Raw genomic sequence first — 25,878 nt, 5'->3', positions numbered from 1 at the left:
CAGGGGGTATTATCTTATTATCAGGGGATATTAGGTCGAGGGAAGGGATTCTGCCGCTCTGATGGAGACCCCCCTGCAGTGCTGGTCCAGCTCTGGGTCCTCAGCACAGACACACATGGACCTGCTGGAGAGGGGCCAGAGGAGCCACAGGAATGACCCGAGGCTGGAACAGCTCTGCTGGGGACAGGGGAGAGAGCTGGGGTGTTCAGCTGGAGAAGAGAAGCTCCAAGGAGACCTTAGTGCGGCCTTTCTGTGCTTAAAAGGGGCCCATAAGAAAGATGGGGACAGACCTTTGAGCAGGGCCTGTTGTGACAGGACAAGGGGTGATGGTTTTAAACTAAAGGAGGGAGATTCAGGGTGGACATGAGGAAGGAATTGTTGTCCTGAGGGTGGTGAGAGCCTGGCCCAGGTTGGCCGGAGAGGTGGTGGATGAACCATCCCTGGAGACATCCCAGGCCAGGCTGGACGGGGCTCTGAGCAACCTGAGCTGGTGAAGATGTCCCTGTCATGGCAGGGGGGGAGCTGGGAAGGTTCTTTCACAGCCAAACTATAATTCTGTGATCACAATTACACAGCACTGCTGCTGAGGGACCTTTGGCAGGATTAGACCCCGCAGATCGCTTCACACGCACACCTGCTGCACTCAAGCTCTCGCCCTCACCAATTCCCTGTTTTTTTCCCCATAAGTTCCAGCAGCGATCTCCAGTCCTTGCTGGGTGTCGCCTTGCACTGAGCTTGGAGGATGAGGGTTCCCAGCTGGCCCCTTCCTGTCTTCACAACACGGTTCCCTCTTCCACGATCCCGAAATTGACCTCGCACCTCCAGGCAGCTCCCGGAGGAGGCGATTTGGGGACACTGGGGACAGCACAGAGGGACGCGGGGACAAAGCCGGCGGAACCTCTGACCGGGCCGCGGCGGAACGGCGGGCCTCTGTCAGTGGCACAGCGGCGGTGGGCGGGGCTTGCTGACAGACAGCAGAGACAGCCAGTAACAAGCGAGAACCCCCGAGCGGCGGCTCGTCCCGCCAATGAGCGGCGGAGAGGGGCGGGGTTGCTTTCCGGAAGTGGCAAGCGGCGCGGGGGGCAGCTGCTGGGTGGCAGCGGTGGCTGAGGGTCGCAGCCATGTCGGAGCGGAAGGTGTTGAATGTGAGTTTGGGGGGATTCTCCGGCTGCGGGGGGATGTTCGGGGGTCCCCAGGCCGGGCTGGTCCTGGGGAGGGTTCCTTGAGAACTGCGGTTGGTGTCAGACCGGGGGTACCGGGGAGTCCCTGGTCGGTTGGGGGCTTCTGAGGCGGAGAGGGGACCCTGAGGGGACAGTCGGGCTGCGAGGGGGTACTTGGGGTGGGGGCTGCAGGCTGGGGGCTCCTGGCAGCTTGCGGGGGGCCTGGAAGGGGCAAGGGGATTAGGCCCTAAAATCATAGAATAGTTTGTGTTTGAGTTGTGTTGTCCCAGCTCCCCCAGTGCCCCCCCTGCCATGAGCAGGGACATCTTCACCAGCTCAGGGTGCTCAGAGCCCCGTCCAGCCTGGCCTGGGATGTCTCCAGGGATGGTTCATCCACCACCTCTCTGGCCGACCTGGGCCAGGCTCTCCCCACCCTCAGGGCAACAATTCCTTCCTCATGTCCAGCCTGAATCTCCCTCCTTTAGTTTAAAACCATCATCCCTTGTCCTATCACCACAGGCCCTGCTCAAAAGTCTGTCCCATCTTTCTTATCAGTCCCTTTTAAGTCCAGAAAGGCCGTACTAAAGTCTCCATGGAGCTTCTCTTCTCAGCTGAACACCCCAGCTCTCTCCCCTGTCCCCCAGCAGAGCTGTTCCAGCCTCGGCTCATTTCTGTGGCTCCTCTGGCCCCTCTCCAGCAGGTCCCTGTGTGTCTGTGCTGAGGACCCAGAGCTGGACCAGCACTGCAGGGGGGTCTCACCAGAGCAGAGCAGAGGGGCAGAATCCTCTCCCTCGACCTAATATCTGTCCTCATCTTTCTTATATCTGCAAGGGTTGGGTTCCCTGGGGTGAGGACACAGACACACATGCCAATACCTGACTCTGGCAGGGACAGGGTGTTTGGCACTTGAGACCACACCTGGTTAGCAGGGACACGCTGGCTCCTGCTGTGTGCAGCTGATATGGCAGCTGAGTGCCTGCCCTGGGTGACTCTGCGCCCAGCACACACGTCTGTGTTCTGTCTCTGTAGAAATACTACCCGCCAGACTTCGATCCTGCTAAGATCCCGAAGCTCAAACTCCCAAAGGACCGACAGTATGTGGTGCGGCTCATGGCCCCGTTCAACATGCGGTAAGAAGAGCTGTAGGGGTCAGGAGGGACAGCTGTAAAGAGAGGAGCTTGCTTGGGAATTGTTTAGCCTCTGTATGCTGTAAGAGAGCTGCTGGCAGCAGCTGTTAAAGGTGACACAGACCGGAAGGAAAGGGGTGAGGGAGAAGGAAGAGATGCTGGGGTTGATTCGGAGCTTCTTTGAAGAGTAGGTACTGAATTTCCAAAGAAGAAAATAACCATTGCTCAGAACCTGGGCTGGCATGGCCCGAAAATCACTTGGACTTTTCTTGGGCTGTTCATTACCATTTTTGATGTGTTATGGACTTATATTTCTCCTTTTCCAGGTGCAAGACATGTGGCGAATACATCTATAAAGGGAAGAAGTTTAATGCCCGAAAGGAGACTGTTCAGAATGAGGTGTACCTGGGACTTCCCATCTTCCGCTTCTACATCAAGTGCACACGTTGCCTGGCAGAGATCACTTTCAAGGTGAAATACACGCTGTATTTTCCACACTCCTGCTTTCTGAGGAGGTTGTGCAGTCTGTGGACATTCCTGGGTGCTGACCCCACAGGAAGGGGCGTCCCAGCAAAAACTGAGTCTGGGCATGTGCCTTTTGGTGTATTTTCCTTTATTGTGGCAGTTGCAGTTCTCACGTGTCTCATCCATCCATGGGTGGGCTGCAGCAGCGCATCAGCTGGAGCAGAACAGAAGGCCATGGGTGTTTGGCTGCCCTGCGGTGTGAATGAAATTGGGAAACATTTGCATGTGGCTCTGGAAGTGGCCACAGGATGGCTGGGGCAGAATTGCCTCGGTACAATGACGTGGCTGTCTCGTTTCTCCCTTAGACAGATCCCGAGAACACAGATTACACCATGGAACACGGTGCCACTCGCAACTTCCAAGCTGAGAAGCTCTTGGAGGAAGAGGAGAAAAGAATGCAGAAGGAGAGGGAAGAGGAAGAGCTCAACAATCCCATGAAGGTACGAGAACGTGACCTTCTCTGCAGAAAGCAAACAGCTCTCCTGCCCTGGCTGGTTTTCCCTGGTGAAGCAGGTGACTTTGGAGCTTAATTCTCCAGGCTCCCACGGTATCACTGTGCTCTGGGCGGGCAGGAGCCACTCTCTGCCCTCAGGAGGTTTCTCCTTGTGCTTGTGACAGACTTTCTATCCAATTAAGACCCCAAAATGAAGATGATGATGATCCTCTTAGTGTTTCCTGCCCCGTACTGGGTGGGAAGCTGGTGTTGGAGATTGCTGGTTGGTTCTGCTACCTCACATAAAGCCAACTTCCCTCTGGTCACCCAGGTCCTGGAGAACCGAACCAAGGACTCCAAGCTGGAAATGGAGGTTCTGGAGAACCTGCAGGAACTGAAGGAACTCAACCAGCGCCAGGCAAACGTGGACTTTGAGGCCATGCTGAAGCAGTACAAGGAGTATGAGGAGGAGCAGAAGCGTAAGGAGGAAGAGGAGGATGAGCAGGAGATGAAGTGAGTGGGCTGGAAGTGTTCACGTGCATATGAAACCAGTGCCTCATCCTTTCCTCAGCACCCCGAGAACGATTAAAAGAGGTCCCTGTGTTTGCAGGAGTTGTGGGGGTGGCACATGAGGAGACGGGGGACAGTTTGTCATTGCAAAGTGTTTAGAGAGGTGGATGTGGAGGGGTTTGGGTGTCACTGGCCCACCTGCTGTGGAAATCGGGGCTGCCACAGGAGCCTGACTCCTCACCTGGAGAGTTTCTGCGCCTGGCTGAGGCTGCAGATCTCGGTGCTATCAACCTCCAGGTGCTGCTTGAACATGACTTCGTAAAAAGCACCTGAGAAGGTGGATCCCATTGCGCTGCTGCTCAGTTCCAGCAAACGGCGCAGGCACGTTGCAGGGCGGCGGCACGGAGCCAGCTCTAACCCTCCGCACGGCCTCTCTCCTCGCAGGGCGATGCTGGAGGAGGCGCAGAACCGGCGGATGCTGGTAGACTCCGACTCTGACGAGGAGCCTGCGAAATCACGCACAAAACCTGTGGCAGAAAAACCTACAGCCATCTTGCAGGAGGTGAGTGGGGGCTGAGGCTTTTCCACCCACCCCAGCTCTTCTCCCACATCAAACACGCTGTCCTGGGCTGTTGTCTGTTCTGTCCCTGCGATGCTGGAGCCCTGACGCCTGTCACGCATGAGCAGCTCAGAAAGCCCATGTCCCTGTGCACTGAGCTGGAATGAGACGGGGATCAGTTTGTGATTTTAGACCGTGGCTGCTGACAAAGGCTGCGCAGGACCTGCCCTCATCCTCGCTCAGGATGCGCCTTCCCTTTCAGCTCGAAAAGTACGGGCTCGCCTATGTCTTGCTCATATTTCAAGCATGATTTCAGCGCTCTGAAAATCAGAGTGATGAAACCGCTGCCTGGGACAGCTGCTCCTTTGGTTCTGTTTTGTCCATGTGCAGAACAAAAGAGCTTTCAGTGCCCGACTTGCAAGGGAGGGATTATCCCCACAGACCGGCCCCCGCACTGTCGATCCGTGTCCGCGGGGACCTCTGTCCGGTTGGATGAATCGAAGCTGCCGTGTCTCTGAGCCGGGCTGGGGTTAATCTGAGCCATGTTCCCTGGCCCAGCACTAATCCTCGTGCCCGGGGGGGTTTGATTTGGTGGCTGTTCCACCTGCAGGCACGCGGTCCTGGCTGGCAGAGGTTGCGCAGCCCTGCGGCACGTCTGGGACCTCATCATTGCAGGGCCAGCGTGTGGCTGTGCGAGGCTGGATTTAACTGTCACAGGCAGTGGGGTGTTTGTCACCATGGGTTGTTTTGCAGCCATTTAGATCCATATCCCTGTTGTTTGTCCAGCTTGTACCCGTTGCTGCAGGGGGAGAATACCCCACTTGGCTACTCCAAGCAGCTCTTCTTATGTCTCTCGTGCTTTTTGCTGCCATTTTTACCACTTCTCCCCCCTCCATCTGCCTCCCCTCCAAAGCCAGAGCACCCTGAACCCTTTGCTCTGCTCCACAGGACCCTCAGCCCCAGATTAAGAAGATGAAGACCGAGAGTTGGGAGCGGAGTGTGGGCAAATTGAACACCAAGTCCCAGCTGGCTGGGCTGGTCACGGTGAAGAAGCAGAAGCCAGATCCTACGCTGGCTAATGGGATGGAAAATCAAGGCACCACAGCCAACACCGGTAACTGCTGACATGGGGATGGTGAGCCTGCTGGAGAGGGGCCAGAGGAGCCACAGAAATGACCCGAGGCTGGAACAGCTCTGCTGGGAGAACAGGCTGAGAGAGTTGGGGTGTTCAGCTGGAGAACGGAAGCTCCAAGGAGACCTTAATGTGGCCTTTCAGTGCTTAAAAGGGGTTGATGAGAAAGATGGGGACAGACTTTTGAGCGGGGTGTGTCGTGATAGGACAAGGGGTGATGGTTTTAAACTAAAGGAGGGAGATTCAGGCTGGACATGAGGAAGGAATTGTTGGCCGTGAGGGTGGGGAGAGCCTGGCCCAGATTGGCCAGAGCGGTGGTGGATGAACCATCCCTGGAGACATCCCAGGCCAGGCTGGACGGGGCTCTGAGCACCCTGAGCTGGTGAAGATGTCCCTGCTCATGGCAGGGGGGGCACTGGGGGAGCTGGGAAGGTCCCTTCAACACAAACCATCTGTGATTCTTTGATCAGGGAGGGGTCTGGAAGGACCCAGGTGACATATAGCTCTGTCTTCAGAGCCTGGATGCTCTCAGGTCAAGTCCTTGTGGTGGGACAGATGGGGCCATGATGGTATAAGAACAAGTGCTTGTCCCTGTTTCCAGGAGATGTCCTGATAGAAGAGAGGCTCCTTCCTGGCCCTTGGCCATAAGCCAAGGCCTTGGAGACAGACTGTCAGGGCCAGAAGCTTCAAAACAGCGTCTCAGTGCACAGATATGATGCTGGGAACCGTCACAACAGCGAGATATGAATGGAAAAGCAAGAAAACTGCTTTGGTTTAGCGCCTGATTATAAAACCTGCCAAACTGTTGGAATTTGGAAGCTTTGAAGAAGTGGTGAAAACAAGCAGAAAGGCTTTCCAGCACCGCATCGTTCACTGCCCTGGGAAGCCAGAGGGTTTGGAGAAAGCTGATGAACCGATTGGTTCAGGGCTGATTGGTCCTAAGCCTTTGGCTTAACAAGTCCCTGTGCCCTCAGGGGATCCCTGGGCTTCCCCAGGCACAGCTCTTGCAGTTGCTCCATTTTTGATGTGCTTTCCCCAGCCTGGTGGGTTCTGTTCAGCCAAATTATGTCAGAAGAGCTGTCCGTTTTCCAAGGACGTGAGTCTCTCTTGGTCAGAGCTGAGCGCTGGCTCCTCTTCTCCTTCCCAGTGGCTGAAATCTCCCAGGGGGGTGTGGAGGGAGAAGAGGGTTTTGCAAACCTTGTGCCTACCTTGCTGCGAGGCGGAAACAGGAGATTCCAGCCGAGGGTTCTCCTCGTCCGCCCTATTTAACCTCGCTATCCTCATGGAGATTCGGGCTGGGGGACGAGGCGCTGCTCAGATTCCAGCTGCCTTGTGTTTCTGTGCAGCTGGTTGCATCAAGCTGAGGGGGTTTGCCAGCGGTGGGAAGGGCCCTACCTGATGGTTTCTGCTCTCTTCATTGACTTCCAGGCTCGTTTCCCACAGCAACGGGCACCACATCCTCTCTGAGCTTGTTGGGGGCGTATTCGGACAGCGAGGACAGTGCGAGTGACTGATGAGCGACCGAGCTGGCCCGGAACAGAGATCGCGGGCTGTTCCCCCTCCCGGCTGGCAGCAGCTGCTCTCCAGAGCCCGGCGCGGAGCTGGCAGCGCAGCCATCGCACCCAGCGGGGGTTCCAGGCCATCTGGAGTCCCCACGTTGTCACCTGCCCGGCCCAGGGTGTGCGCCCATCCTCCAACAGGGACGAGGAACCCGCAGAGCGAGAACTTGGCTTCCTCAGAGGAGGGTATCGCTGCTGCGTTACTGATGAAAGCCCTGACGCTGTCCCAGGCTGGCTGTGCCCAAACCCAGTGTCCAGCCATCCCCGGAGCACAGTGCGCCCCAGCCACGCACCCATAAGGCGTTTGGAAGTGCTGGGACTGTGTATTTTCTTTATTTTGCACTCACCCCCATGCTGGTCACCCCTGGGCTGGGGTGTGTGACTTCCTCACCCTCCCATGGCAATAAAGAGACCCTGTGGCCTTCTTGCCCCCCTGCCCTGTGTCCCCGCAGGGGCAGGCAAGAGCTCGTCACCCCTCTTTTGCCACAGGAGGACCCACCACCACTCCACTGGTCCTGGATGCCTCCTGACCCCACTGTGGGGCTCAGATCCCACCCCATGAGCCCAAATCCCCCGTTGTTTTGCTGTTCGAGGTGACACATTCTGCAGGCGTGGACTCGGGAGGCTCACACGTCCCCATGCTGCAGGGACAGGGCTGCCACCAGCCTCCCTCCCCTGCCCAGGTCCCCCACGCCCCCGCTGTCCCCAGCAGTTTGGTGACAGACCCCCCCTCACCGTTTGGGTTCGCTCAGCTCGCCGGCAGCTGCAGACCGATAATAAATGGGATGTGTCAGAGCCAGCTGTGCGTTCATCTTCTAGAGCAGCAGTTTGTACACGGGCAGCAGGTCCCGAGTGGGGGGCTGGCAGGGGCAGCCCTGTGCCCCCACCCAGAAGAATGGACCCACACTGGGGTGCCCACCTGCCCAAAGCAGAGCCCAGCATGGAGCTCTTCTCACCTCAGTATGTCCATCAGCTTTCTCCTTATCACAGCAGCCACCTCTTCATTAGCTCCTCGCTAATTAACCCCTCTCAGAGCCTCACTAGTGGCTCTCAGGGCACGGGCTGGTGGGGTATTTCTGAGCACTGAGGAAAAAAAGGCAGCCCCCCCCCCCATCCCAATTAGCATTCCTCACACATGCTTCATAATTAGCCTCTTCAAATATTAATGCTGGGTGTCAGGCTTGGCCCTGGGGGGGTGTGTTGGAAGGGGGAGTCTGGTGGGAGGACTTTGTGGGGATGGCAAAACCAGGGGTCCCTGTGTTCCCCCCCAGGTGTGTCCTGCACATGTGCCCCCCCAGCTCCCTGCACCCCCAGGTACCGGCCCAGGATCCCGGGAGAGGAACCTTTGTTCTGGGAACACAATACAAAGAGCCAAGTCAGGGCACGGCTGGGGGGTCCCTGCCCTCCTGCCCCCCCCCCAGTGTGGTCCCTGCTGCTCCCGCAGGTCACAGGGGTTGCTGGGTCCCCCCTGATGAGCTTTCTGGGGGTTCTGGGTGACCCTGCAGCTGGGGGGGCTCCATCTTCCCCCCAAAGCCCCCGGGTTCAACCTCCTCCCAGCTCTTTCCCTGTGCCCCGACCCCTCCGGGGGCAGCTCCAGGAGCCCGAAGGGGCCGCGGGGTTCCTATAGCCGGTGCCCGGGGGTTCCGGTGACCCCCACTTCTCCCAGTGCCACCGTCCCGGTGTCACCTGGCGGGGGGGATCACCGCGGGGTGGGGGGCTGGAGCAGCCTTCCCGGTGCCCCCCGCGGGGCTCCCGGCGTGTCCCTTGTCCCCCGCATTGTCCCCAGTGCCCTCCATCCTCCCGACATCCCCCGGTGGGTGTCGCCCCCCCCGGTGAGGCGGGTGCGGAGCGGGGGTTTGGGGGGGGGGGGCCGGGGGCTCCGGTCCGCGCCGCGCGCGGCGGCGACACAAAGCGGCTCCTGGCGGCGCGGGGGGGTCCCGGCGCGCCCGCGCTCCCGGTGCCGGGTGGCCCCGCCATGGCCAAGTGGCTTCGGGAGTACCTGGGCCGGGGGGCCCGGCGCTCCCCCCCCCGCCCGCCCCAGCCCGACTACAGCGGCGGCGAGCGCCGCTCCACTGGCCCCGGGAGCGGGGTCCCCCCCGGAGCGCCCCCCGGCGCTGCCCTGCGCGGCCCCGCTGCGTCCCCGCGGCACCGGCTGGTGCGGGTGGGGGGCGCGGGGCCGGGGGGCGGCCCGCGGCGGCTGGAGCAGGTAGGAGCGGGGGACACCGGGGGGGACACCGTGTGGGGGGCGCACCGGGGCAGGACCCGGGGGAAGCGCGGGCACCGGGGATGGCGGCGAAGGGACCGGGGGTGCAGTGGGGTAGAGGGGGTGGGGGCTGCGGAGGGGAACCGGGGAGGAATGAGTGGGGCACACAGGAGGGAGCGGGGGGGATGGAGAGCGATGACCGGGGGAGATGGGGAGGACAACGGGGGGTGACCGAGAGGGACTGGGGAGGACCGGGGGTACCACCGGGGACGGGGGAGAGCCAAGGGGTCGGGGGGCCGTGGAGTACCTGGGGGAGGACCTGGGGGGTCACTAAGAGAGGGAAATGGGGGGAGGGCTGGGGGTGGCAGGGTCACTGGGAGAGGGGAATGGGGACAAAGGGATCAGGTGGAAGAGAGCAGGGAAAGGGCTGGGGACACCCGTATCAGGGACCTGAGGGAGCCTGCAGGGTCCCAGGGAGGGGACCCAGGGACTGGTGACCTGGGGAGGGCAGTGGGGGTGTCATCCCACCCAGGGCACCCACCTGCAGGGCCCTGGTGAGAGCGAGTACTCGGAGCCCTTTGAGGAGGAGCAGGACCCGGCGCCCGAGAGTGGCTGCGAGGAGCCCGGCGAGGCCACAGGTGGGTGACACCCTACGCACCCCCCAGCACCCAGCCCTGGGAGGGGGATCCCGCGACTAGGGTGCTCCCACCCGTCCTGTCCCCCGCCCCGTGTGTCCCAGCCCTGCCTGTCCCCAGGGTGCCCGTGGCAGGGCGAGGGCCGGCGGGCGAAGCCGCGGCGGGGACCCCAGCTCTATGACACCCCGTACGAGGAGTGGGAGACGGCGGGGGAGGGCCCAGGGGTGCCCCCCACCCGCGAGAGCCGCCTGCCCCGCGACGACGAGCGCCCGGCCGACGAGTACGACCAGCCCTGGGAGTGGAAGAAGGATCACATCTCACGGGCGTTCGCAGGTGACAGCGTCCCAGGGCCACCCTGGGGTCCCCCAGCATCCCCCAGCACCCGTGGGTGCTGCAAGGGGACACTGCAGCAAGGCAGAGCCATGCTGGGGACATCTGGGATGTTCCTCAGGGGTGCTGGGACCCTGCAGTGGGGTGACACTCCACACTTGGTCCCTGCAGTGCAGTTTGAGAGCCCCGAGCGCTCCCCCAGCCTGTCCCGGCAGCTGCCACGGTCCCCCCGGCCCCCCGCGGGTGCCAGGCCAGGGTGTCCCCCCAGCCCCAGGCACGTGGACACCTCGCTGCCCCTGGAGAAGCAGGCGTGAGTCTAGGGGTCCCTCCTCCGCAGTGTGACATCAACATCCCAGTCACACATCTTTGCATGGGGACAGCCCTGTGGGGTGGAGGGTCCTCCATAGATGGGTCCCCATGGGGTGGAGGGTGTCCCATCCATGGCTGGTTACTTTGACATGGTTGGGTGCCCCATGGCATGGTTGGTCCCTTTGATGTGGTTGGGTGCCCCAGTCCCCTTGGGGTGGAGGGTGTCCTATCCGTGGTTGGGTGCCCCATGGCATGGATGGGTCCCCATGGGATGGAGGGTGTCCCACCCATGGTTGGTCCCTTTGACATGGTTGGGTGCCCCATGGCATGGATGGGTCCCCATGGGGTGGAGGGTGTCCCATCCATGGTTGGTCCCTTTGACATGATTGGGTGCCCCAGGGCATGGATGGGTCCCCATGGGGTGGAGGGTGTCCCATCCATGGTTGATCCCTTTGATGGGGTTGGGTGCCCCATGCCATGGATGGGTCCCCATGGGGTGGAGGTTGCCGCATGATGCAGATGGGTCCTGAGGTCCCAGTGCTGTGTGGCAGGGTGCCACATTCCGGGGTGCCACATGATGAGGTGACATGTGCCACCATGCAGGTGGTACCACGGCCCCATTGGGCGGGCGGGCGCTGAGACCCTGCTGGCGCTGTGCCGTGAGGGCAGCTTCCTGGTGCGGGACTGCGAGACCAGCCCCGACGACTACTCACTCTCGCTCAGGTGAGGGGTTGGGGACACCGGGACGGCCCTGGTGACAACCCAGGCATTGGGGGGCCGTGGGAAGGGTGCCCTGGCAGAGGGGCTGGACTATGAGCGCGGTGCTTGCATCCATGCGTTCCCATCATCCGCATCGATGTGCACGTGCGTGCGCGGCCAGGTCATGCGCCGTGTGCCTCAGTTTCCCCTCCCTGCCCGCAGGAGCAGCCACGGCTTCGTGCACGTGAAGCTGACGCGGACCCGGGAGCAGCATTTCATGCTGGGCCGCGCCGGGGCCGCCTTCCCCTCGGTGCCCGAGGCCGTGCGCCACTACACGGCGCGGGCGCTGCCCGTCCGCGGTGCCCGGCACCTCTCCCTGCTCTACCCCGTGGCTGTGCAGCCCCTGTGAGCCCCCACCTGTTGCCCCCCCAACCCCAGAGTGAGCCCTCCCATTAAAGGCTGATGTGCAGCCCGTAGACATGGCGACGCTCTGGTCTGTCTTGGGGCTCAGCTCTATGGTGCATCCAGGGGACAGCATGGTGGCCGCACTCCCGGTCCCATCCTGGTCCCTCCGTGTGGTTTCCTGGCCTTGTGCCCCTCCCACCACCCCCTGGGGTGTCCAGGCAAGGGGGGGTGGTGTCCGGATGTTCCCCCCCACGCCACTGCAGGTCCTGGCCTTGGGGACAAAGTGTGAAGGTGACACTACTCGGAGTCACCCGCCACCAACCTCACACCAGCTCACCCACACGGCATGGGGACGACAATGACACTGCCCCCCGGGGGGGTCCATACTGGAGGGTGCAGGCATTGCGTGCTGGGTGCTGACACAAAACGAGGCGACCAGACCACAGAGTGACTTCCCCGAAACGGGGCGGGGGGGCCCTGGAGCCTTCTGCCCCACCCCTCCCGACCCACGCCCGGCGGGACAGGCTGGGTGCACCGGGGGGGCACCGGATGTGGGGGGTGCTGTGGGCGCCGCACAGGAGACACAGAGCAGGGTGGCAGGATGCTGCAAAACAGCTTTTTTGGGGGGATTTCCTGCAGAAAGACAGAACCAGGGGGGTGTTTCCCCCCCAAGGCTGGTGACACACTGGGGACCAGCTCAGGGCCAGGGGGTGCTGGGGGGGCCCCGTGCCCCATGCAGCCCCCCCTGGTATGTGCTGTTCTCCATCACTGTGCAGGGTGGCGGCAGCTTCTTGGGGACCCCAGCCAAGGAGGGCAGTGTGTTCATGTAGATGCTTGTTTCTGGGGGGGCGGTGGGTGCTGGGTTCCAGTCCTGGCCCCCAAGATGGGGGTACATGGGGCAGGGGGGTACAGGGGTATCAGGGTGGCGGGGGAGAGAGGGGCTTGAGGGTATTTGGAGGGACGGGGGCAAACGGGGATGGGGTATTTGGGGACAGGGTGTTTGGGGACAGGGTTACCTGGGTCCCTGCGCCAGCGCCGGTGGCCGAGGAGGACCAGCCCCAGGAGCAGGGCTGTGCCCCCCAGGCCCCACCCCAGGCCCCACACAAGCCCTGCAAGAACATGCAGCTGGGGCCACCCCCTCGGCGCCAGGATGGAGGGGACAGTGGGGACAGCAGGGACACGCTTACCTGTGTGATGTCCTCCATCAGCCGCTGGTGGTGAGGGGAGAGCAGTCAGGGATGTCTCTGTCCCCATTGCTGTCCCCATTGCTGTCCCCATCCTTCTTGCACTGTGGCCCCCCCAAACCCACCAGGCATCTCCCTCCAGGGACCCCAAGGTGACACTGTGTCTCAGGGACCTCCCGAAAGTCCCCAGGGAGCAGGGGAAGAGCACGGACCCCCCCTCGTACCTGCGGTGACGTTGAGCAGGGTGCCGTTCCCGGTGGCCGTGCCGAGACGGGGGATCTCGAGGGTGACCCGGCAGAGGTAGTGCCCGGCGTCGTCCCCCTGCGCCTGGAGGACACTGAGGGTGGCACAAGGGGGGTCCCAGGCCAGGCAGAGGCGGGGGGCGCAGGGGGACAAGGGGACGGGGGTGGCGGAGCGCAGGCGGGTGGTACACAGCACCCTGTGTGCCGTGTCCCGCACCCACTCCAGCCGCAGCAGGTCCCAGGGTTCAGCCACCAGCACCCGGCACCCCAGGGCCACCTCGTCACCTGCCGTCACCTGCACCTTTCCCGGGTCCTGGCTCACCTGCAGGGCGCCCGCTGCTGGGGACAGCACTGGGGTCACTGGGGGTGTCACCTGCCACCCCTGTGGTCCCCAGGGCTACCCATGCACCTCAGGGACCGGGAGCCACCTTAGCTGCCTGCATGTGCCCCATCTCTGATGCATGTGCATGTCCCTCTGTCCCCAGCCTGTCTCCACACCTCTGTCCCCACATGTGCTATCTGACCCCATCCTGTCCATCCCCATTCCCTCTGTCCTGTCCCCCTGCCACAGTCTTATCACCCGCCTGTCTACCCACCCGTCCCCATCCTGTCCCCATGTCAGTCCCTCCCTCTGTGTCACCAGCCCCTCTCTGGTCCCCCCCCAGGACAGATGTCCCCAGCAGCCCCCTTGCCCCAGCCACCAGCCCCGTGTCCCCCCAGTGCCCCCCAAATGCCCTGTCCCCAACTCCACAGCCTGGCCACAGTGTCCCAGGAACTGTCCCCTCGGTTGCCCCAGCCAGCCCTGTCCCCCACTCACCGCCAAGGAGCGGGATGAGGACCCCGAGCCCCCACATCCCTGCGCCAGCCCAGCCACCCTGCTCGGAGGGGCTGTGTCCCCAGGGCGTGCCTCTCCCTGAGGGGTCCCTGTCCCCAGGCTGGCCTCGTCCCCAAAGCGTCGCTGTCCCCAAAGCCTCCCAGTCCCTTGTCACCCAGGCTGTGTCACGCTGTGACACCACAGCTTCCTGTCACCCCACTGCACTGCGCAGACCAGGGGAGGGTGACAGCGACAATGATGGGGATGGATGGGGACACCATCTGGAGCAAGGACAGGGGACAGCACTTCCTCGGGCACCCCCCCAGGTGAGGGAGCTGGGGACACCTCCAGCCTGGCCCCATGTACAGGGACATCCCACCTGGGGACCCCCACTGGGACCCCCCCGGGGTGACACACCCTGAGCCCAGGGCAGGCTGGGGACCCAGCATGGCCTCACTGGGAGAGTGAAGATGCAACGAAGATGCTGAAGGGAGTGGAGCATCTCCCGTGTGAGGAAAGGCTGAGGGAGCTGGGGCTCTGGAGCTGGACAAGAGGACACTGAGGGGGGACTCATTCATGGGGATCAAGATGGAAAGGGGGAGTGTCAGGAGGATGGAGCCAGGCTCTTCTGGGTGACAACCAGTGATAGGACAAGGGGCAATGGGTTCAAACTAGAACACAAAAGGTTCCACTTGAATATGAGAAGAAACTTGTTGGGGGTGAGGGTGGCAGAGCCTGGCCCAGGCTGCCCAGGGGGGTTGTGGAGTCTCCTTCTCTGCAGACATTCCAACCCGCCTGGACACCTTCCTGTGTCACCTCATCTGGGTGTTCCTGCTCCATGGGGGGATTGCACTGGATGAGCTTTCCAGGGCCCTTCCAACCCCTGACACTCTGTGACTGTGATGCTGTGGCAGGGGGACAACCCCCCGCTCTGTGTGCCCCTACCCCCCACTCCACCATCCCTGCGGCTCCTACGCTGCATCCCTGGGGGCCCAGAGGTGCATCTGCCTTGGCGGGGGGGGGATCCCCAAACCCGCGGGGTCCCCGTGCTCCCGGGGGCGACACTCAGGCTCGGGGCCGGCGGGTCCCCCCCCCCGCTTCCCACGGACTCCATCTCCCAGCGCGGGGCGGTGCCCTGGGACACGGCCACGCCCATTGCCACGCCCCCGGCCACGCCCAGCCGTGCCGGTGACCGGACTACACTTCCTGTCGTGCCCCGCGGCGGGGCGGGGCGGGGCGGGGCCGGGGGCGCCGCTCCCCCTTTGTTGGTGTCGGCGGGGCCGAGCGGCGGCGGGGCCGGCCCGGTATGGGCGACCAGGTGGGGCCGGGCCGGGCCGGGGAGGGAGGGAGAGCGGGGATGGAGGGATGGAGGGAGGAGAGGGATGGAGAAGGGGGATGGAGGAAGGAAGGAGGGAGGGAAGGATGCAGAGGAAGGGATGGAGGAGGAGGGGATGAAGATCTGGAGGAAGGAGGGATGGAGGGGTTAGAGATGGCGAAGGAGGGGGGCAGGGGGGATGGAGGGGGGCAGGACGGAGGGAGGCAGGAGGGATGGAGGGTGCAGAAGGGATGGAAACGGAGGGATGGAGGGGTGCAGGAGGGAGGGGGGCAGGAGGGGTGAAGGGGTGCGGGGGGATGGAGGGGGCCAGGGGAGATGGAGGGGGGCAGGGGGTGCAGGGCTGTGCCCCCTCGCTGCCCCCACTCCGCACTCCCACACTTGCCAAGTCATCCCGCTCCCGCCATGCCGGCACAGCCCCCCCCACGGCGCCTGGCACCACCGGGCCCGGGAGGGACTGGGAGCCGAGGGGGGGCCGGGGGTGCTGACCGCGGGCGGGGGGCCGGGCAGGAGGGGCTGCGGAAGATCATCACCACCCTGGCCGTGAAGAATGAGGAGATCCAGAACTTCATCTACTCCCTCAAGCAGATGATGCAGAATGTGGAGGTACTGGGGATCCCCCCCCAAGCCCCCCGTTCCACACTCTTGGGTGGGGGGGCACCCGCTGATGCGTTGTCACCAGGCGAACTCGTCGCGGGTGCAAGAGGACCTGGAGGGCGAGTTCCAGTCGCTGTACACGCTGCTGGACGAGCTGAAGGAGGAGATGCTGATGAAGATCAAGCAGGACCGTGCCAGCCGCACCTACGAGCTGCAGGTCAGCACCCACCCTGCGTGTGTGTCCCCCCCACTGTCACCTTCACCCACCGCTGTCCCTGTCCCCTCCCCAGGCCCAGCTGGCAGCATGTGCCAAGGCCCTGGAGAGCTCGGAGGAGCTGCTGGAGGCGGCCAACCAGGCCCTGGGGACAGCCAACCACCATGACTTCTCCCAGGTGCGTCCCCACTGGCGCAGGGGTATGTCCCTGTCCAGCTGCCCCCCATGCTGGGGGTGTCCTGACTCCCCCTTGCTGGCCACTTGATGCTGCACCCTTCTTTCTTTCTGTGCTGGGCACTGGGGCAACACTGGGCTGGCTGTGGGGCTGGGGGAAGCACGGAGACCCTCTGGGGGAATCCCAGAGCTGCCAGGTGCCCCCTTTCTCCCAAGACAAAGGGACACCTGGCAGGGACACGGGGGACACCGACAGGTGTATGGGGTGCTGTGCCATGGGGGTACCACGGTGGGGATGCAGGGATGCTGTGCTGCTGGGTATCACAGCAGGGATGCTGTGCTGTGGGGTAACGCTGTGGGGATGCAGGGATGCTGTGCTGCTGGGTACCACAGCAAGGATGCTGTGCTGTGGGATGACTCTGTGGGGATGCAGGGATGCTGTGCTGCTGGGTACCACAGCAAGGATGCTGTGCTGTGGGATGACTCTGTGGGGATGCAGGGATGCTGTGCTGCTGGGTACCACAGCAAGGATGCTGTGCTGTGGGATGACTCTGGGGATGCAGGGATGCTGTGCTGTGGGGTACCACAGTGGGGATGCAGGGATGCTGTGCCAGGGGGTAACACTGTGGGGATGCAGGGGTGCTGTGCCATGGGGTAACACTGTGGGGATGCAGGGGTGCTGTGCCATGGGGTACCTCTGCAAGGACACTGTGCTGCTGGGTACTGCCGTGGGGACGCTCTGGCACTGGGGTGGGGGGTCCGGTTGCACTGCACTGTGCTGGCTCCTGGCGCTGCTCTCTTATCTGCTTTTTTGTTTCCTCCTCTTCTTCCTCTGCGCTCGCAAGGCTGCCAAACAGATCAAGGATAGGTACGGCACCCCCGTGCCCCCCCGTCCCACTAACTCCCACCCTCCTCCCAGCCAGGGCGGGTGGCCCCGTGGGTGCTCGGTGGGTGTCTGGCTGCCATCCCCACTGACCCTTGTCCCTGTGTCCTCCCCCGTGCAGCGTGACAATGGCACCCGCCTTCCGCCTCTCGCTCAAGGCCAAGGTGAGCGACAACATGAGCCACTTGATGGTGGATTTTGCCCAGGAACGTCGCATGCTCCAGGCCCTCGCCTTCCTGCCAGGTATCACCCACGGGTGACGGGGACATGGGGACACAGGGGGACAGGGCACAGTGGGTGCAAGGGAAGGCTGGTGCTGGGGACACAGGGCGCTGTGCCAGCCTGCCAAGGGGACAGCACAAGGATGGGGGTCCAGGGTTTAAGGATGCCAGGGGATGGGGTGAGGAGCTGGCCGTGCCAGGTCTGGGGTGCCCCCACCCAGAGGGTCAAGAAGGTGCTGGGTTGGAGTGTTGAGGGGCAGGTTTGGGGTCCCCAGGTTAGGATCCGGGGTGCAGGGGGGGTTGTTGTGGGCACCCTGGCTGGCAGTGGGGCTGCAGCAGGGGCGGGGGGGGACTCTGGCACGGCTGCTCCCACGGGCAGTGCCCAGCACCCCCGAGATCGACCTGGCGGAGTCGCTGGTGGCCGATAACTGTGTGACGCTGGCCTGGAGGATGCCCGACGAGGACAGCAAGATCGACCACTACGTGCTGGAGTATCGCAAAACCAACTTCGAGGGGCCCCCCCGCGCCAAGGAGGACCAGCCCTGGATGGTGGTCGAGGGCATCAAGACCACCGAGTACACCCTGTCCGGTGAGGGCACGGCAGGGGCAAAACCAGCCCCAAATGAGCCAGGGCACCGTGGGTGGCAGAGGTCTGGGGTTGTGCCAGGCTTTGTAGGGGACATGGGGGTCACAGTGCCCCATCCCATGCCCTGGTTTGTGACCCTGCTGTGCCTGCAGGGCTGAAGTTTGACATGAAATACATGAATTTTCGGGTCCGGGCATGTAACAAGGCTGTGGCGGGCGAGTTCTCCGAGCCGGTCACTTTGGAAACGAGAGGTGGGTACCAGGTGGGTGGCAGGGGACACGTCACCCCTCGTGCCACCCCTTCCCAAGTGTGCCAGGGCTCTGACACCCCCGGGGCTGGGGGCCACGCGCTGACGGTGGCTGTCCCCAGCGTTCATGTTTCGGCTGGACGCCAGCACGTGCCACCAGAACCTGCGGGTGGAGGAGCTCAGCGTGGAGTGGGACGCCACGGGGGGGAAGGTGCAGGACGTCAAAGCGCGCGAGAAGGACGGCAAGGGCAGGACGGCCTCGCCCGCCAACTCGCCTGCCAGGTAATGTCACACCCCCCTTGTCACCCCAGCGTTGTCCCCGCTCCCCCCGGGTGATGCCGACCCACCTCTCCATGCTGGTGTCTGTCCTAGGGCGGTGCAGTCGCCCAAGAGGATGACCTCAGGGCGCGGGGGCAGAGATCGCTTCACCGCCGAGTCATACACGGTGCTGGGTGAGAGCCGGGGACACCCAGTGGGTGCTGGGGGGGACCCTGCGGGCACCCAGGGGTGCAGGAGGGGAGAGGGTGACCCTGAGGGTGCAGGGGGTGATGTAGGTGAGTAGAGAATCACGGAATCATTTGGGTTGGAAAAACCCCTCAAGATCATCAAGTCCAACCATAGCCCACCCCTGGCACTGCCCCATGTCCTGAGAACCTCATGTCCGTCTGTCCAGCCCTCCAGGGATGGTGACTCCAGCACTGCCCTGGGCAGCCTGTTCCAATGCCCCACAGCCCTTTGGGGAAGAAATTGTTCCCCAGATCCAACCTCAACCTCCCCTGGCAAATCTTGAGGCACGGGTCACCCAGAGGGACCTGGCGGGGCTGGGGACAGGATGTGTCACCCGTGGGTGCAGCAGGCAGAGCCGTGCCACATGCCCGCAGGTGACACGCTGATCGACGGTGACGATCACTACTGGGAGGTGCGGTACGACCGGGACAGCAAAGCTTTCGGCGTGGGGGTGGCGTATCGCAGCCTGGGCAAGTTCGATCAGCTGGGCAAGACCTCGGCCTCCTGGTGCCTCCACCTCAACAACTGGCTGCAGGTCAGCTTCAGCGCCAAGCACGCCAACAAGGCCAAGGTGCTGGACGTGCCCGTGCCCGACTGCATCGGCGTCTACTGCAACTTCCATGAAGGTGGGTGCAGGATGGGGTGGGAGACAGGCAGCGTTGGGGATGGGCGCAGGGGATGCCACCACTGTGGGCATTGCCACCATCATGGCTACCAGCATGTCCACTATGGGCATTGCCACCACCATGGCCAACAGTATGCCCACCATGGGCATTGCCACCACTGTGGGAACCTGGGTGTCCACCATGGGCATTGCCATCGCCATGGCCATCAGCATGTCCACCATTGGCATGGCCACCATCATGGACACCAAGATGTCCATCATGGGCACTGCCACCACTGTGGGAACCTGGGTGTCCACCGTTGGCATTGCCACCACCATGGACACCAAGATGTCCACCATGGGCACTGCCACCACTGTGGGAACCTGCGTGTCCACCATGTGCATTGCCACCACCATGGACACCAGCATGTCCACCATGGGAACTGCCACCAACATGGGCACTACGGTGTCCATCATGGGCATTGCCACCACCATGGACACCAGTATATCCATTGCCACCTCCATGGACACCAAGATGTCCACCATGGGCACTGCCACCACCATGGGCGCTGCCATCACCACCACAGACACCAGCATGTCCACCATGGGCATTGCCACCACTGTGGGAACCTGGGTGTCCACCATGGCATTGCCACCACCATAGACACCAAGATGTCCAGCATGGGCACTGCCACCACCATGGGCACTAGGGTGTCCACCATGGACATTGCCACCACCATGGACACCAGTACATCCATTGCCACCACCATGGACACCAAGATGTCCACCATGGGCACTGCCACCACCATGGGCACTAGAGTGTCCATCATTGGCATTGCCACCTCCATAGACACCACACTGGGGGTCTGCAAGCTCTGTGCCCACCTGTGACCCCCCCTGTGCCCCACCTCTGTGCCCACAGGCTTCCTGTCCTTCTACAACGCCAGGACCAAGCAGCTGCTCCACACCTTCAAGGCCAAGTTCACGCAGCCGGTGCTGCCCGCCTTCACGGTATGGGGCCGGCGGGGCTGGGCAGCTCCCGGGGGGCTGCCGGCGGGAGGGTCGAGCCCCCCATCCCCGTGGCAGCCCCCCCAGCCCCGCCGCTCTCCTGTGCCCGCAGGTCTGGTGCGGCAGCTTCCACGTCACCTCGGGTCTGCAGGTGCCCAGCGCTGTGAAATGTCTCCAGAAACGCAACAGCACGGCCAGCAGCTCCAACGCCAGCCTGCCCTAGAGCCGTGCCCCCCCCGGGCACCCCAGGCGAGAGCACTGAATGTACCCCCCCAAAGCCCCTTTTCCACATGCGCTGCGCTGGCAGGGCTGTGCCACCCCCAGAGCTGGGGTGCGGCAGCACCCGTGGCCCCGCCAGCTGAACCCCCCCAGCTCCGTGCCACCCCCCCCATCGCTGGCACCGGGCTGGGCACGTCCCCCCCACCACTGAGAGCTGCTTCTGGCCTGAAGAATAAATTGGGATGTAGGTGTGATGTGGTGGTAGCTGGGGCATGGGGGGCACCAAGGTGGGGAAGGGGTTTTTTGGGGGATGTGGTGGGGGCAGCGCCTTTATTTGGGGTGGGGGCCCCCAAATATATAGCTTGGGGGGTCCATTGCTGCCCTAGACTGAGCTGTGCCACTCGCACCCCCCTTTTCAGTGCCACTCTGGAGGGGGGCATCGCTGTCCCAGCCGGTTCTTGGTACAAAGTGGGGGGCACTGCCCCCCCCATGCTGGCACCCATCAGTCCCCGATGAGCTCGACGCAGCTGCAGCTTCTTGGCAGCTCCTCCGCCACACCTGCACCGTGGGGGGGGTCCGGGCTCCCTCCCACCCCCTCACCTCAAAGGGACCCCCTGCTCCACCACTTGTCCCCATTGCCAGTGGTACCAGGCTGGGGGTGCCCCCCCCGAGCAGGTCCCAAGCATGGGGGTCCCATCTGGGGGTGCCCAGTGACCCAGCCCAGGGGTGTCCCACGAGGGGTCCTAGTCCCGGGGATCCTGCACCCGGGCCCCCCCAGAAGGTGCGCACAGCCCAGCCGGGACCCTCCGGTAGCCCCGGGGGTGGGAGGGGACTCGGCACCGCACGGGGGGCTGCGGGGACACCGGGACCGACGCACCGGGCGCTGCGGGGACGCAGCGGCGGAGAGAACCGGGTGGGGTCGGTGCGGGGGGGTCAGTGCCAGGGGGTGCCGAGGGCAGTTACCGGCACCCGGGGGTCGGTGCCGGGGGTGCTGGGTCGCGGTCCCGAATGGTGCCGCCCCCCCGGTCCCGCTTCTCCACGGAGCCCCCGCAGCTGGGTCGGGGTCGGTCCCGCCGGGGCGGTGGCTCCGCCCGCCGCAGGTGCTGCCGGGCCGGCCGCTCCCGGGCTGCGGGCACCGGGGGAAGGCGGCGGGGGGTGTCCCTGAGCGTCCTCGTGTCCCATCTTCCTGTGTCCTCGCTGCTTGTGTCCCCATATCCACACCTTCCTGTCCCCACGTCCCTCGCATCCCTGTCCCAGTGTCCCCATCCGCAGTGTCCTCCCTTGGCCGAGGACCCAAGGTCGCTCTTGGAGGGACACCCATGGGTGCGCCCCCCCCGCATGGCTGCGGGCACCGGGGAAAGGCAGCGGGGGGTGTCCCCGGGCGGGGTGCGGGTCGGTGTCCCCGTGTCTCCCCCGGTGCGGCAGGTGCGGGACTGTTCCCCCCCCGCCCGGTGCCGGTGTCCGTCCCAACCCCCCCGGGCGGGGCGGGGCCGCCCCGTCACGTGGCGCCGCCGCTGCCGCGCGCACCGGGGGAGGCGGGAGCGGCGCGAGCGGATCATGGCAGGTACCGGCGGGCGCGCGCACCGGGCGCGCACCGACACGCGCACCGGCCGGGACACGCGCGCCGTGCACGCACGCTGGAGGGTCACGCGCACGCGCGCGCACATGCACCTGCGCGCCCCCCCCGTCCCCCCCCCGCCGTGCACACGCTTGTGCACCTGCGCGCGCACACACAAACACACGCGTGTGCGCGGACACGCGGGACCCTCGGGGCACGAGACACCCGCGGGCGCGGGGCTGGGGACACCCCGGGACACCCGTGGGGGTGGGAATGGGGACACCCGTGAGGGTGGGAGGGGTTGGGGACACCCGCGGGGAGGGGCTGGGGACACCCCGGGACACCCGCGGGCAGCGGGGCGGGGGCTGCGCTCCCCCAGGGGCCCCGTGTCCCCCCTGCACCCCGCTGGCTTCAGACCGGCCTCCGGGCACCTGCTGGGCCAGGAGAACCTCGTCCCCGTGTCCCTGTGTCCCCCGGCCACGTCCCCATGTGCCTCAGCTCACTATCGTTGTGTCCCCGTGGCCTCACACCCCCACATGTCCCCCACCACCCTGTCCCTGAGTCCTCATGTCCCTGTGTCCATCCCCCTCGTGTCCCATCTTCCTGTGTCCTTGCTGCTTGTGTCCCCACGTCCACACCTTCCAGTCCCCATGTCCCTTCACATCCCTGTCCCAGTGTCCCCATCTGCAGCGTCCTCCCTTGGCTGGGGACCCACGGGTGCTCTGGAGGGACGCCCATGGGTGCGCACCCCCCGCATGGCGCGTCCCCTCCCGCAGCGCTGGCCGCCGCCTCCCCCGGTGGGGACGAGCTGGAGGAGGATGAGGACGAGCTGGAGCCGGGGCTGGACGAGGCGGAGGCCGAGCCGGACGGGGGCAGCGGGGCCAAGGAGGTGGGGGGCGCCCGGGGGGCCGTGCTCACCCGCCGCGGCATCACCCTCCGCGTGCTGCTCCGCGACGGGCTCCTGGAGCCGGCCCGCGGCGTCCTCTCCATCTACTACCTGGTGAGGCCGGGGGACACGGGGTCGGGGACAGGGATGGGGGACAGGGGACCTCCCCGCTCACCCCAAACCCCCCAGGGCAAGAAGTTTGTGGGGGACCTGGGTGCGGACGGGACCATCACGTGGCAGGAGACGGGTCAGGTCTTCAACTCGCCCAGCGCCTGGGCCACCCACTGCAAGCGCCTGGTGAACCCCGCCAAGAAGTCGGGGTGCGGTTGGGCGTCCGTGCGCTACAAGGGCCAGAAGCTGGACCAGTACAAAGCCGCTTGGCTCCGCAAACACCAGCCCAATGCGCCGCCCGCCGAGGAGGTGGGTCGGGGGGACCCTGGGGTGCCCCCCCCGCTGTGGGAGGGGGGTGGGTGCCAGCCCGGTGCTGCCCGCAGAGCTTGGCCAGCGAGGGCGAGGAGGAGGAGATGCCCGAGGAGGAAGAGGAGGAGGCGACGAGGGAAGGTCGGGTGCCCGTGCCGGAGCCGGCAGCTGCCAAAAGAACGGAGGAGAAGAGCAAGAAGCAGCAGTGCAAGAGCCTGGCGGAGCTGGCGGGGACAGGTAAGGTGACACGGGGGGTCCCGGGGGACCGCGGGACGCCCGGCAGTGGTGACGGGACATTGCGGTTTGCAGATCACGGCCCCCCGGGGAAGAGCCTGGAGAGCAAACCCCGGGTGCCCGTCCGCTACTGCACCCTGGGGACCCGCGACTCGGCCAGGTAGGGTGTGACAAGGACCCCACGGGTGCCCCCGCCAGCCCCACGGGTGTGGGGGGGCGGCTGTGGCAGGGGGGGCTGTGGCTCTTCCAGGAGCCCCCAGACCCTGGTGGAGGTGACGTCCTTCGCCGCCATCAACAAGTTCCAGCCTTTCAACGTGGCCATTTCCAGCAACGTCCTCCTGCTCCTGGTGCGTCCCCTCCCCGGCGGGGGATGGGTTGGGACACGATGGTACTGGGGACACCCGCAGGGAGGTGGGGGGTGTCCCCAGCATCATTTTGGGAACAAACTGTTTGATTTTAACCTTTTCCTTTAGGATTTCCACAGCCACCTGACGCGGAGCGAAGTGGTGGGGTACCTGGGCGGGCGGTGGGACACCAGCACGCAGTGTAAGAAGTGGGGTGGGGGGCATGGGTTGGCTGGGTGGCCCCCCCAGCCCACGGCAGAGCCACCCACCCCGTGCCCCGCCTTGGCAGTGCTGACGGTGCTGCGAGCGTTCCCGTGCCGGACCCGCCTGGGCGACGCCGAAGCCGCCGGTGCCGTGGAGGAGGAGGTAAAGCAGCCCTGGGGGGGGAGTTATGGGGGTCTTGGGGGGGTTCCCATAACATCTTCCCCCCGCCTAGATCTGCCACAGCCTGTTCCTGCGGGGGCTGTCGCTGGTGGGCTGGTACCACAGCCACCCGTTCAGCCCCGCGCTGCCCTCCCTGCACGACATCGATGCGCAGATGGATTATCAGCTCAAGCTGCAGGGCAGCGGCAACGGCTTCCAGCCCTGCCTGGCGCTCATCTGCGGTGAGAGCAGCACCGGGGGCCGGGGGCCGGGGCTGCCGTCACCGTACCCGTGTCAGCCCCATCTTTCACCCCCAGGACCCTACTACCACGGGAACCCCGGCGTGGAGTCCAGAATCGCGCCCTTCTGGGTGATGCCACCGCCGGAGGTAAATGGTCGCTGTCCCCGGGGGGGTGGGTGTTTGGAATGGGGGTGTCCCCAGTGCCATGGGGTGATCTCGGTGCCGTGGGGTGACCCCGCTCTCCCGTCCCCCAGCAACGACCCAATGACTACGGCATCCCCATGGAGGTGGAGGTGACCTACATCCAGGACGGGTTCCTCACCAATGATGTCCTGCAGGAGATGGTGAGCGTGGGGTGGGGACCCCAAAATCCCCACCCGCCCCAGCAAGGACACGTCCCCATCTTGCTGTTAGCCCCGGTGACACTGACAGTGCCTTTTCGGTGCTGCCGGGCCCGGGGGCAGCCCCGGTGTCTGCAGCCCCCCCTCTCTTGTTCCCCCAGACACTGCTGGTGGAGTTTTACAAGGGAGCCCCCGACCTGGTGAAGTTCCAGGAGCTGTGGAGTCAGGATCAGACCTACCTGGACAAACTGAAGGTGAGGAGGGGGCGTCAGCTCCAGCGCCCACCCTCCCAGTTTTAATTCTAGAGCACAAGTGTGATGGAGCGGCTGAGGGACCTGGGGGTTCAGCTGGAGAACAGGAGCTGAGGGGAGACCTTCTGATCTCTGACCTGCCTGAAAGGAGCTTGGAGCCGGGGGGGTCGGGCTCTGCTCCCCAGGAACAAGCGCCAGGAGCAGAGGAAACGGCCTCAAGTTGCGCCAGGGGAGGTTGAGGTTGGATGTGGGGAACAATTTCTTCCCCAAAGGGCTGTGGGGCATTGGAACAGGCTGCCCAGGGCAGTGCTGGAGTCACCATCCCTGGAGGGCTGGACAGACGGACATGAGGTTCTCAGGACATGGGGCAGGGACATGGGTGGGTTATGGTTGGACTCTGTGATCTTGAGGATCTTTTCCAACCAAAATGATCCTGTGACTCTAATTAACTGGGTTGTGTCCCCATCTCAGGGCTCCCTGGCCTCCCGCACCCCCAAAGACCAGAGCTTCACCCATGTCCTGGAGCAGATCTACAGCCTCCTCAAGCTCAGCAGCTGAAGGACCAGGACCCAACATGGACCAGGTGCCCAGGCTGGGCTCAGCAGCCCCCAGGGGCTCAACCCCCCGGCGCGGGGCAGCGCTGAGGGACGCGGCATCGCCCGCTGCTCCGGGGAGCAAAACCGAGGGGTCCCGGCCCCCCCGGCCCGGGGGCGACAGAGGGAGGGTGGTGGTGATGGTGGGAGTTTCGGTTTTCAGTTGTTTGTGGAAGTGGTAGTTGATTAAAGAGCAGATCCTGAGAGGTGGCTGGTGTGCTTGGGGAC

The 25,878-nt window shown here is 64.2% G+C and overlaps 5 protein-coding genes across 16 annotated transcripts; 4 read left to right on the top strand and 1 right to left on the bottom strand.

The window, feature by feature from the left end:
• The first annotated feature begins 1,054 nt into the window (after positions 1–1,054).
• Positions 1,055–7,789, top strand: YJU2 (YJU2 splicing factor homolog). The gene is made up of 8 exons (XM_082071932.1): positions 1,055–1,145; positions 2,190–2,290; positions 2,614–2,758; positions 3,118–3,252; positions 3,577–3,758; positions 4,200–4,317; positions 5,263–5,428; positions 6,875–7,789. The coding sequence occupies exons 1-8, from the start codon at positions 1,122–1,124 to the stop codon at positions 6,958–6,960; spliced, it is 957 nt and encodes a 318-aa protein (XP_081928058.1). The 5' UTR covers positions 1,055–1,121; the 3' UTR covers positions 6,961–7,789.
• Positions 7,790–8,980: 1,191 nt separating this feature from the next.
• On the top strand, positions 8,981–11,590 carry SHD (Src homology 2 domain containing transforming protein D; the record flags this gene model as incomplete). Its single annotated transcript, XM_082072040.1, has 6 exons — positions 8,981–9,211; positions 9,753–9,846; positions 9,964–10,176; positions 10,345–10,483; positions 11,086–11,205; positions 11,404–11,590. 6 exons carry the CDS (start codon positions 8,981–8,983, stop codon positions 11,588–11,590), a joined length of 984 nt encoding a protein of 327 aa, XP_081928166.1.
• Positions 11,591–12,214: 624 nt separating this feature from the next.
• On the bottom strand, positions 12,215–13,999 carry TMIGD2 (transmembrane and immunoglobulin domain containing 2). 8 transcript variants are annotated; one of them, XM_082072034.1, is made up of 6 exons: positions 13,830–13,999; positions 13,230–13,351; positions 12,995–13,097; positions 12,774–12,797; positions 12,603–12,695; positions 12,215–12,444 (listed from the first exon to the last, which is right to left on the bottom strand). In XM_082072034.1, the coding sequence occupies exons 1-6, from the start codon at positions 13,864–13,866 to the stop codon at positions 12,284–12,286; spliced, it is 540 nt and encodes a 179-aa protein (XP_081928160.1). In that variant the 5' UTR covers positions 13,867–13,999; the 3' UTR covers positions 12,215–12,283. The 8 variants fall into 8 exon arrangements, with proteins under 8 accessions (XP_081928160.1, XP_081928161.1, XP_081928162.1 ...); XM_082072035.1 differs by having other exon boundaries at positions 13,335–13,351; XM_082072036.1 differs by having other exon boundaries at positions 13,335–13,348.
• Positions 14,000–15,082: 1,083 nt separating this feature from the next.
• Positions 15,083–20,638, top strand: FSD1 (fibronectin type III and SPRY domain containing 1). Of its 4 annotated transcripts, none has more exons than XM_082071953.1 (13): positions 15,083–15,130; positions 15,670–15,765; positions 15,842–15,973; positions 16,047–16,148; positions 16,990–17,012; positions 17,149–17,270; positions 17,628–17,837; positions 17,987–18,085; positions 18,204–18,363; positions 18,454–18,533; positions 18,963–19,214; positions 20,115–20,203; positions 20,313–20,638. In XM_082071953.1, the coding sequence occupies exons 2-13, from the start codon at positions 15,748–15,750 to the stop codon at positions 20,421–20,423; spliced, it is 1,398 nt and encodes a 465-aa protein (XP_081928079.1). In that variant the 5' UTR covers positions 15,083–15,130; positions 15,670–15,747; the 3' UTR covers positions 20,424–20,638. The 4 variants fall into 4 exon arrangements, with proteins under 4 accessions (XP_081928079.1, XP_081928076.1, XP_081928077.1 ...); XM_082071950.1 differs by having other exon boundaries at positions 15,105–15,144; XM_082071951.1 differs by lacking the exon at positions 16,990–17,012 and having other exon boundaries at positions 15,105–15,144; positions 17,698–17,837.
• Positions 20,639–21,929: 1,291 nt separating this feature from the next.
• MPND (MPN domain containing) lies at positions 21,930–25,841 on the top strand. 2 transcript variants are annotated; one of them, XM_082071946.1, is made up of 13 exons: positions 21,930–21,983; positions 22,754–22,977; positions 23,053–23,283; positions 23,358–23,520; positions 23,593–23,677; positions 23,768–23,864; positions 23,991–24,063; positions 24,151–24,227; positions 24,298–24,466; positions 24,542–24,612; positions 24,720–24,809; positions 24,968–25,060; positions 25,529–25,841. In XM_082071946.1, exons 1-13 carry the CDS (start codon positions 21,977–21,979, stop codon positions 25,613–25,615), a joined length of 1,467 nt encoding a protein of 488 aa, XP_081928072.1. In that variant the 5' UTR covers positions 21,930–21,976; the 3' UTR covers positions 25,616–25,841. The 2 variants fall into 2 exon arrangements, with proteins under 2 accessions (XP_081928072.1, XP_081928071.1); XM_082071945.1 differs by having other exon boundaries at positions 23,991–24,227.
• The last annotated feature ends 37 nt before the right edge of the window (positions 25,842–25,878 follow it).

This window comes from Streptopelia decaocto (assembly GCF_964273445.1).
Source record: "Streptopelia decaocto genome assembly, chromosome: 24".
In the NCBI taxonomy this organism is placed as follows: domain Eukaryota; kingdom Metazoa; phylum Chordata; class Aves; order Columbiformes; family Columbidae; genus Streptopelia; species Streptopelia decaocto.
Note: the sequence above shows the minus strand (reverse complement) of the source record. Positions and strands in the feature narration are given on the sequence as shown.